General features: G+C 33.4%; 1 protein-coding gene across 1 annotated transcript in view; it reads right to left on the minus strand.

The window, feature by feature from the left end:
* MDGA2 (MAM domain containing glycosylphosphatidylinositol anchor 2) overlaps positions 1 to 12,104 on the minus strand; it is an 822,473-nt gene that overhangs the window by 29,598 nt on the left and 780,771 nt on the right. Inside the window, exons 13-14 of the mRNA XM_059915690.1 lie at positions 8,982 to 9,137; positions 8,347 to 8,505 (exon numbers count right to left, since the gene is read on the minus strand). Of these exons, the coding sequence (XP_059771673.1) occupies positions 8,347 to 8,505; positions 8,982 to 9,137 (315 nt within the window). The remainder of the gene's footprint in view (positions 1 to 8,346; positions 8,506 to 8,981; positions 9,138 to 12,104) is intronic.

Consider the following 12,104-nt stretch of genomic DNA (forward strand, 5'->3'; position numbering starts at 1 on the left):
CTTGCTTATAGGAACAAGGCTTCAGTTTCCTAGACCTTTCAGGACTACCAAAGGGCAAATTCAAACAGGTGCTAACCAGAAAAGTGAAGGAATGCAGAAACAAAGGAGGAACAGTCAAGAAACAATAGTGCAATGATGGGGCAGGGTCCTGGTTCCTCCTGAAGAAGTATACATAACAACATCTTCGAATTCTTCTGCACGAACTAAGGCCCCCACCTTAGGTGGAGGATGGTAACATACGGCTGAGCACAAGATTCCTGGAGCACTGCCCTGTTACCTCAGCACCAACCAATCAGAAGAAAGTCTTATACCCTGCATCCCTCACCCCAAATTTTGCCTATAAAAATGCTTCCCTGAAAACCATCAGGAAGTTTGGGCTTTGTAGCTTGACCTGTGTATTCTCCTTGCTTGGCTTTTGCAATAAACCTTTCCCTGATAGAAACTCTGACACTTGGGTTTGTTTGGCCTCACTGTGCATAGGGCACACTAACTTGCGTTCAGCAACACTTACCTCTTTTAGAGGATGGTTTACATTTCTTTTCTTCCTTAGAAACTTTATTTTAACTCTGCTGTTCTAGGTGTTCTCTCCTTGTTCACCCATGGCATGGGCCTGTCATGCATTTTTGGTGTATATTACTTTTTGGCTTTTATTCAGTAATTTATTACCCTAAATAAATGATAAACTATTTGATGGATAAGAACCTTTTATCCTAATTCTCTTTTATCCTTTATAGTTCCCTAAACACCACTAGGCACATAGCATGTGCAATTCATCCTATTGAACAGAAATGAGTGAATCTAAGACCTAAGGGTAAAAGTACTCATCATAATAAACCTACACTTCCAATGAAGTTAGTTTAAAAAGGTTGGTACACTGGATGAGAAACAAAAGCATTTAACTTATTTGCTTACCATTAATTCGATTGATGAAATAATACTGTTTATTAATTACACTGAAAACGAGATGTATATTTGAAACATGAGACTTTCTCAGTCACATTATTAATTTTGTTTAAGCATCCTAGCTTCTACTATACATTGTCTGAGGGAATGTAGGGGATCAGGATTTGCCACCCTAAAATATGTTTCTTTGGCATATTAATTGTTTTAAGCTTGTTATTTTCTGAGAAACAGCAGAAGTGGGAAAGACTCTGAAAACCAAGTAGGAGTTGCCCCTTTGTAAGAAACATGTACATTTATAAGGGAAATCTCCATTTGTAAGTGTGTCTCCCTCTTATACCTGGACACATGTATACATGAGGACAACCAGGTCTCTTGAAACTCTTATCAATAGAGAAGGCAATGACTTAAATCTGCATCACAATCACCCGGTTACTGCGCTTTTCCTGGTAACCTCCCATAGCTGACTCTCCCCACCCTCAACATCCTCTTTTATCTTTAGCTGAGGAGGGTATTCCAGGTGAGGACTTTGGCCATTTTGATGAGTTACTCAGTTTTTCTGGGTCTCTCCCATGTATACATGTTACTAAACTTTGTTTGATTTTCTCCTGTTAATTTATCTCACGTCAATTTAATTCTTAGACCAGCCAGAACCCAGAAAAGTAGAGGAAAACTCCTTCCTCCTCAACAGGACCAACATCAATGAATAATTAAATAGGAAGAAAATAAACTTAGGGATAGTTGGTGGTTCATAACCAGAGACTTAAAAGGTAAATGTACTACATATTACATATGGTCTTATTAGGGAGTCTGTGACAAGGCTCTGTAATAATATTTTGATTATAAGTGGTAATAAATCATGGTTAAAGTCTATCTACCACCCCCTTAAAAAAAATACATCTTAATTTAACAAAGCAGTTTACTGAATGAATGCCTTCTTTCTATTGCATTGTTTTCACACTGATGACATTGGCATTATCAGTATTAACGACAAACAAGACTTCACTGAAAGCATTATATAATTCTTAACAGAAAGAGTGGCTTAATATCAATCATTAACAAACAGCCCACTGTCGGTAGCTATTCTCTAATTTAAATGTAGAATACTAAATAACCTTATCTATTCTCTCAGCCACCAGGGAATTGTCTTTTTCAAGGACCTTAATTCCGAGAAATTATCAAGATTTAAGTATCTCAAAATTACATATTTATTTTGCTGAGATTCTTCTACAGTCAATGTAATTAAAACTCTAAAATAATGGCACCTTAATATTTTTTTTCAGGCTCAAATCGACTCTCACGTGGTATTTAATGCCAAGGGGAAAAAATATATGAGTAGATTTTCTGTTTTACAAATATATCTGAGATATAAGCAAAAATGTTGATTTAAAAAAATACTAATCAGAAGAAATATGATCTTTGACTAAAATAAGAATAAAAATCAGACTCCTAAAATCATGCAAAAGATTGTCACCTTTACTTTCTCTACACTTTGTATAAAAACATTTAAGTCCCCTTTTAAAAATCTTTGAATGTCAGCACTGAGAAAGCTTTAATCCAGCTCTTGCTATAGGATAACCTGAGATATCTTATGAAGAGAAACTTAATTGAGGTTAATTTCAGATTCATTAAATTTTATTTCTACATTTTGTTAGATCATCATAAGGTAACATATCTGGATCATAATATTTCAGCTGAAAACCCAAATTTTATTCTTTAATGTATTATGGCCTTTCAGTATATACAATTTTTATTTGTACATGTTTTATGTTTTTTCTAAAAATACTACACGAAGATATTGCTAAGAGTATAGCAATATCTATATAGTATAGCAATATCTATATTGCTTATAGATACTGAGTACTTTTACAAAATACTAAGTACTTTCATAAAGATAAATTTCCCTTTAATTAATTAAGAAATATGTGACACTTTTGTTTCCCTCTACACTTTAGCTGCCAGATAACTTAAATTCAAATTCAAGTCAAGTCAGTGATTAACTTCTGTTTTTTTTCCTACCTATCCTATAAGGTCTTGGTGAAACTACCTTCTGGTTTCAATCTAAACTCATACTTTCATTTCCCTCATGTTGTCATTCTTCTAGCACACTCAGAAGCTAAAGTATCTATTTTTGGATGATTTTTTAAAAATCTATTGAGCATTTGTTTTTTCCAGAGGATCAAATATAAATAAATCATGCTATTGCTCTCAAGGAGCTTACAGTCTAACCGGGGTCAGAGTGACAAACATTATGACAAAGATGTGCACCAGGTGTTATGAGAACAGAAGGAGCAGGGAGGATGGGAAGGAATTTTAGCAGATGTCTTTGAGTTGGATTTTGAAGGAAGAATATGAGTAACCTAGATGATTAGAGAGGAGAAAAAGTACTACTTCTACCATATGTTTAAAAAAAAATATTCATTTACTTAATAAATATTTATGGAGTGGTCAAATAAACATTTACATTTGCAGGGTACCATGTGATGGGAAGAATCATTGTTTCTGCTCTTCCCAAGCATACAGTTCAAGCAGGACAAAAAACAGAGTCTGTAAAGAAGCCCCAGATACAACACAGATTGATTTGGAGAACTTCAGGTATAACTGGAATAAACCATGGAGCTGCCCCAAGGAGATGTCAGAAAAGCATGTATCCTTGAGGCCCTAACATTACTAGTTTTAGAGAATGATCTTTATCCCCAGAAACTAGGGTCAAAGAGACAGCAAGGAAGGCAGTTAGCAGACTAATTCAGTACAATACACAAGAAGGGATGGAGAGTCGAACTGAGCATTATATCCTAAAATACATTTCAAAACGCTGAGAATTGATGTCCTGATCTCCAACCTCTCCAACTCTCTCTATATCCCTGATCAGTATCGATTTCCTTTTACCACTTTCCTAAAATGGTTTACTCTTTGAAAATGAAACCTTTGCATTTATTTTAAAGAGAAAATAGAAACTGTTCGGAAGACGAATTTCACATCTGCTTGCTGTTCTTGCATCTAAGAATGAATCAGAAGCCACATTCTTAATTGTTTTCATCCCATCTCAGTAGAAGAGACATTAGTATCCTCTTCAAGGCTAATCCCCCACCAGACCTCTAAATTCTCATCTCTTCAAGAAACTTGCTTCCCTCTGATTTGTGTATCTCTAAACTTACCCTTTCTTTTAACTCTTTTTTCTCTTTTTTAAGTCCTTCTACAATCCCATGTCTCTCTACTTTATCACTTCTTCCTCACCCTCAAGATTCATGAGAATAGATGTCATTAATGAACTCCTTTTCCTTGCTTCCCATTTGTTCCACAGTGAAATTAGCTTTCTAGAGGCACAACTGTATTTGAACCATTGTTATCAAGTTCAATGAATATATTCATAAGTGTCTTTTGTATTTTTATATTTAATTTCCTGGTATGTTATGATGCTTATATTTCACATTCTCATTTCTAGAAATAAATGAAGTACATATTTTACTGATTTTCAATAAGCTCTTGTCATATCCAGTGACCTCATATGAGGTTCAATTTCTTTGTAAGAAAATTAGAAATTTAGCTGATTAATCAATCAAAATGCCTACTAGTGGTCATAGGATTGCTGAAATAGTCTTATATTATTGTCAATAGCCAGATCATGTACATTGTATTATATCATGTACATATAAATCAACAGTTAAAGGGTGACACATTAGAGCTCTCATTTATTTTTTCTTAAATCAATTTTGATGAAAACTTAACAAGAAATTGTACCACTGTGGCAGATAACCTCTAAGATGCTACCCAATGATTTCAACCTCCTAGGATTAACACTCTTGTGTCATTTCCTCCCCCTGAATGTGAGCTGGAACGATCAATCAGTTATAATAAATAGAATAAGTTATGGGATATCACTCCAATGATCAGGTTATTAAAAAGTCTTGGGCATGTATTTGCTCTCTCTTCATAGATCACTTGCTCTGGAGGAGGCCTGCTGCCATGAGACAGTCCTATAGAGACATCACATGGCAAAAAACTGAGACCTGCCAAAAACCTAGTGAGTGGGCTTAGAAGGGTATCGTCCCCAAATGAGGTCTTCAAACTAGGCTGCAGTCCTACCTGACAGCTTATCTGCAACCTCATGAGAGACCTAGAGCTACAGACACTCAAAATAAGCCATACCCATACTCCTGACCCACAGAAAATGTGAGATCATAAATGATTGTGTTTTAAGGTACAAAATGTGGGAGAAATTTATCATGCAGCAATAGATAAGTAATATAACATATCTGACTTTATTTCAAAGAGGAAACTCTTTTCTAAATAATGAATAACTGATCACCCTTTTTTGTATTATTAAAAAAATTGTGACTCTTCTCAGTGATATATTGTCTGTTAGTCCCAGTTAAAAGAGCAATGATTATTTATGGTTGATCAAGAAGTAATAACTGCAAGTAGGCTATTAGAAATCCAGGACAAATCATTTTTGAATCTGGATTTCCAAAAGAAGGAATAAAACTAAGACTGTAGTTTGTAAAAACTAGTGACTATAAATGCACCCCAGTTTAACAGATGAATGAATGTCTTAGAATAATATTTGCAAAGAGGAAGGGTTTTAGATACAGGCAGCATCTCTCTAATGAGGTAGTTCACCTAGCCATCACTGATTAGTCATGTCTGGAACAGATATTTTTGCCTAGATTTTAGTAAGCAGCATGATTGTGTCCTGCTGAGAGGGGACCCAAGTGACAGACCTAATACCTGCAACCTTCAACCATCTGAGGAAGCAGAGAAATGGCACAGGTATCAAAGTGGTAAATGTTTGAGAACATGGAAGAAATGGAGAACTGCCTTCTCTTTGAAATAAGCAGAACAAAACTAGCAGAACAAGCAGGCATTCACTGACAATAAAGAGCCTAAGAATAACAACTGTGAAGTTAAAAGTATATTGAAATTATCTTGGGATTCAGCCTAAATATGCAGAAAGTTTGAGAGGGAGCTCTAAGGTAGCCAGCCTCAAAAATAAGGTAAATACATAGTTTACTCATTAAAGTAATTCAAAATATTGATCTTGGAATTATTTATTTAAAAACCATTTTAAATATGCCTGTTCCAAGGTAAATCGGGAGAAAAAAACGTCCATGAAATATATTCGAAATAGAGAGTAAGTAAAATCATACCTCATCAACTAAAGGGAAGAATTAGAGTTGAGCTAATTCTATCTTTGTAATGAGAGTAATCTCACAATAAGTAAGATGGTTTGGTAATTGTGTGGAGATTTATTTCCTTCATAGTTTAGGCCGTAGTGAACCCATGACTATTCTCATAGTTTTCTAATTGCTTTTCCAGTCTATATTCTGTTTCTCAATAATATTACCCACGCTTATAAGATTTATTTTTCCAAATCATAGATCTCACTATGCTTGTTGTCTGCACAAAATCCGTAATAACTCCGCCCTGACTACTAAATAGCTAAGCTTTCACAACATTGCAAAGGTCTCCCTGAACAGTGGCGAAGCAGGCAAACTATGTGTCCAGCTTCCCAGATTAGTATTTTGGCTTCACTACTTATCAGTTATGATATGATGGGCATGGTAATTAAAATTCCCTATATTTTAGTTTCCTTATCTATAAAAAACAGGATAACAATTTTAATGAGTGCAAATGTTTACTGTGAACATTAAGAGAAATAATCCATCACGTGTTAGGAATAGTGTCCTGGTCCATTATGAGTACTTCATAAATATTAGCTATTACTTTATTATTGCTAATATTGCTGCTCTTTGAAATTCAAAGTAACCTAAGATTATGAGTGTCTACTATCTGATAGAAGATTTTATATATGTTATCTCATTTAACTTGAACTAAATAGGAATTATTATTCCTATTTTACAGATGAGGAGATCAAGATCCAGACATTTTAAGTGACTTCTGTAAATTCTTACAGCGACTGACTGCTACAACCAAATTCCCACCCAGGTTTCCTAACTTCATGTTGAGGGCACTTTTTACTGCATAAGAGTTTTCCTTTCTGGGCTTGTCACCTATTGCTCCACTGTGAAGAATACTGGTAATAATGTTGGCTATGAATCTGAACACCAGCATAACCAGTTACTTGTAATTCATACAAACTCACTGAGGTTCAGTTTTCTCAACTGTGAAAGATGGATAATGATGCTCATTTTTATAAATTTATTAAAAGGATTACTTCACTTAAATAAGTCTAGTAGCTGGTGTATATCATGTGCACAATTTTGTTACTTTATATGAGAATATTTACATTTTTAGTTTTGTTAAATTTATCTTAAGACAATGTTATCCTCACATCTTGCATTTTACTTCCCCATTACCAGTGCTTTAATCTTCCTTATGCTTATCTCTGTCTATTGAAAATGTACACTTCTTTCATAGAGAAACATTTCCCTTTGTCCCAAAGCATTGCCTTATCCTCCAAATAGACAGAGATCCACAATCCCTTGCCAACCTCTGTGGAGCTAGATATGCTTCACCATTCAGAATTTTGTCTTATTTTAGAAAGCTAAAAGAGTGTATGTCTTGTATATTATGTGACATCCCCAGGAAAGAACTGAAACAGAATCCCATAATTAAACATAGTAATATTTTTGCTGTAAATAGTACATATGTTCACACTCATTTGGATAAATAAAGACTATACATATGTTCATATCACTTCAGGCCAGATATTCTAACACATGTAGATCAGGTTAGCATGTGTTGGCAGATAATTACGTTTAAAACAATTTTGTGTTCAGTTGTTTTGATTTTAGAATTGCACATCAAGAATTGTAGATCTGTATGAATTCCTTCCATCCCTGGCCCTTACCAGGTTTGTTAGGTTCATTCTCAAGGTTATGTGGTATTCTGTCTAGCATGATTGCGTATTTACTCATCTTAGCCTTTGTTACTCTTAAGGTCTCTAAGGGCAGGGAGTGTGTCTTCATATTTGTATGTTTTTCAGGATCAAGGATGTTCTTAAATCCTACTAGGTGTGTTAGGCATACTTTATAAACAAGAAACTATCACCAATATTCCAAAAGTGTAGATAGTGCTAAAAGCACTTGTCTTCCAAGTATGGCAATGCTTCTTTTCACGGTCATTAATATACACTGAGTCATTATTCAAGCAAATTTCTCTGGAAAGTAACAGAGTAAATTATACCGGTATTAATTCCCAAGAAGATCTCATAAAGAACTTAACCTATTGATGGTCTGCCTGAATTAGGATTCTAGAGGAGGTAGGTAATGCACCCAAATTTCGAATTTTAATATAAATTTGGGAAATTAGGACATGATGGGGGAACATTCTTAGCATCTTATTTTGCAATTTGCCAGTAAGCCGTTTAAAAGTCAATGATGATACTCTTTGACTAAAATTGATTTCATGCTATGTGTTTGTGAACCTTTTTCTTCTGAGTTACGATTTACTTTAGAATAAACATAGTAATTCTTTCCATCTCACCTATATGTTGTCCATACATGTGATAAAAGAAGCTGAAACAATATGCAGTGTTCGTGGGTCCATAAGGGTTTTTGGGAGCTATGCTGAAAACAGGGCTGAGAAGTCGAGCCTTTTCTCCTTCCAATCTGGGTCTAGATGTCTCAATGTACATATAAAAACCTTTAAAAAGACAAAATAAAATGTTTAAGCAAATTATTATTAGGCAACATGAAATTTAAAATCACTGAGAAGTTTTAGAGTTTTCACACAAAGTAAAGATTGATAGGAGAGTCTGCATCTCATTTATAAAATCTATATATACAAACATAATATAAAGAATAAATAATCTATATAAAGATAAAATTGTTTAAAATGTATAAAAACTTGAGACAAAATTGGAATTTTAGACTTGAATTATCAAAAAAAAATTCCTAAACTCTCTATATATGTCAGTGAGTTCTGAGTGAAAATTAATGATTACAAACTTTGGAAATATCTGAATTATTTGTATGGTACATAAAAATTTCATGTTTTATTCCAAAATCTTCAAATCTATTGCTAAACATTATCTTGCATTTTGTATTAACAGCATTTCTAAAAAGTCCAAGGCTGGAGTATGATTGTTATGAACACAACATTTCATACCCTCCTCATACCTTCTTTGGAGCCACTACGATCAGCGTTAGGTCCAGTGTTTGGAGTATATTTTGTATTTCTTGTTGCAGTACTTTGCTTTGTCCAGTCAAAATTGTCTGTATCATCTTGGGTAAACAAACAAATGTTACCATCTTCAAATCCACAGTGAAATTCTCCTGTTGACAAATTTTAATTAAAATAATTAAAATAAATTAAATGAATACAAATATTGCAACATTCTTACAAGAAAAATTTAAAACATTATACAGCAATAATAATGCAAGATTGCAATAATGGCACCATAGCCAAAATAATGCACAAGATGATGACTAAACTTAAAACTATTTCAATTTTAATGAAAATGAAAAATAATCTTGATATGTAAATCAGTCTCTTATTTAATAATTTAAACCCAAACCATTTTCCTCTGAAATATACAGATAATTGAAATTAAAGAATACAATGCATGCTTGAATTATGGCTGAAGAATTTCCCCAACTTTCATTGTTCAAGTATAGGTACAATCCAAACAAAACTGTCAATTAGAAAAAGATCTTTATTAATTTACCCAACAGCACTTTAAAGCTGTATACCTTGAGGTTACAATTTTTCACTCCATGTCTCGAGATGCTTTCACGTATACCCATTTGCACAAATGAAGTTTACTTAGGGGAAGATAATGGCAAATTATTTTTAAAAGTAGTTATCTTTCATGCTTTATTTGAATGTGGATTTGCCAGGTGCTTGAAATTCACTAGAAATAAAGTAATGAAAAGAACTTTATGAAGACCCTGTGGAAGGACTGGGATTTCTTGGGTGCCAGCCACATGCTGAGTTAAGGCCCAACAACAAGTTCACTGAGAGCTTTCCTTAAGTGTCCCTGAAATGAGGGTGGTAGTAATGTTTCTAGGTATCAAAAGGTTTTCTTACTGGGATGGACCCTGCTTGAAACAGGGGGGTAAATAATGGAGTTTATAATCTCCACTAGAAACAAAATTAAAATTATCCTTAACTGAAAAAAAATAAACATAGTTTATATTATTTCATTCAAACTTATAAGAACTCTATGAAAATACAGAAATGTTAACTCATGAGGCTCATGTAGGAGAAAGCTTTGGCTAATTCCAGCTAGTAAATAATGAAGTCAAAACTGAGTACAGATTCCCTGTAATTCATAAAGATATAAACACCTAAATAATAAAAACTCCCATTTTTTCCCCCCTGCAATGGGTTAGATTTATCAGATATTCCTGGGAGCGGAGCCCTTGAAGTTGGGATCATGCCCTTGAATTAATCTGTGTGTTTCTATACACTAACAATGAACTATCAGAAAGGGGAATTAAGAAAACGATCTCATTTTCAGTAGCATCAAAAAGAATAAAATACTTAGGAATAAACTTAGCCAAAGAGATGAAAGACTTGTACACTGAAAACTATGAAACATTGATGAAAGAAATTAAAGAAGACACAAATAAATGGAAAGATGTCTCGTGTTCTTGGATTGGAAGAATTAATACTGTTAAAATCTCTATACTACCCAAAGTGGTCTATATATTCAATGCAATCCCCATGACAATGCCAGTGGCGTTTTTTTTTTTAAATAGAAATAGAAAATATTCCTAAAATTCTTATCGAACCACAAAAGACTCCAAATTGCCAACACAATTAGAAGGAGGAAGAACAATGCTGGAAACGTCACACTTACTGATTTTAAAATATATTGCAAAGCTACAGTAATCAAAAGAGTATAGTAGTTTTATACTATTGCTGGCAATGTAAATTGGTACAGCTATTATGGAAAACAGTATGAAGGTTCCTAAAAAAACCTAAATACAGAACTACCATATTATCCAGCAATACCTCTTAAGAATATATAACCAAAGGAAATGAAATGAGTATCTGAAAGAGATATGTGCACTCACATGTTCAATGCAGTATTATTTGCAATATACAAGAAATAGAAACAACCTAAGTGTCCATTAATGGACTGTATTTACTTTTAATCTTCTCATGACAACTGCTTTTAAACATTTCTACTGGAAGTGCAGTCAGAGAACTTACCTTCAAAAGAATTATAATCAATATAGTAACTAATTAGCAATAGTACCCTGGGTAGAAGCCAGGGAGAACCTGATTTATGCCATTAATTCATCTTGAAACTGTCATGTATTTGTTCTTTTAGCAAATGATCATTGAACACCTGCTAAATATGAGATGCTGTGATAGACACAAAGATAGTGAGATGTAGAGAGAAATTAGAAACAGATTTAGTTCTTAAGTATCTTACAGTCTACTGGAGGATATGAGAAAACCAAAAATAGCTTCCACATAGATGAAGATAAATTGTTATGGAAAATCAAAACGAGGGAATAATTAATGGAGGAAGAAGTATTTGTGCTAAACATTATAAGAAAAATGAACCTCAAAGAGTTGATAATAATATCTACATTAAAGGGTCATTGTGATGACTAAATGAACTTTTACGCACTGAAGCAAGATGTGAACAATGAAGATCTATAAAAATATTCAGTATTAGTATTTGGATATGCAAAAGCAGAGTAAAAGAGGATCTTTGGTAAGAAATACAGCAAGAACAGAGGTTACAGAATTTGGTCTTTGTTATATAATCAGTTAAAGGCTATTGCAGAAAAGAGAATACAGTAAAATGAGAAAAAAGACTTGGACATTTTCTTCACTAAGTATAGGAAACTGAGAATGTTGAATGGATATGCGTAAGAGTATAAAGCTGGCTCTTCTCTCTTTTGTTAGACAAGAACAATATATTGCTAGACACAAAATAGAAGACAAAAATCAATTCTTAATTTTAAAATGAAATATTATCAAGAGGATGGTGCTCAGATTATCTTCTTCTCCATATAAGATTGGGATATAGAATAATGATCCATGAAAAATCTTGCTTAAACCATTCAAATACTAACTTTCAAATATAATATTTCATGAGTAGAATGTAGAAATCAAAGAATGAAAATTAAAGAAACAAATAATAGCAATACAAATAATATGCAATGCCACAAAAGAAACAACAGTTTATTATTTGTAATTTACACAAATAACATTTGTTATTTGTGTAAACTACAGTTACACAAATAAGATTTAGCAAAAGTCAATTATCAATATTAAAT

Source organism: Balaenoptera ricei, chromosome 2, assembly GCF_028023285.1.
Source record: "Balaenoptera ricei isolate mBalRic1 chromosome 2, mBalRic1.hap2, whole genome shotgun sequence".
NCBI classification, from domain to species: Eukaryota; Metazoa; Chordata; class Mammalia; order Artiodactyla; family Balaenopteridae; genus Balaenoptera; species Balaenoptera ricei.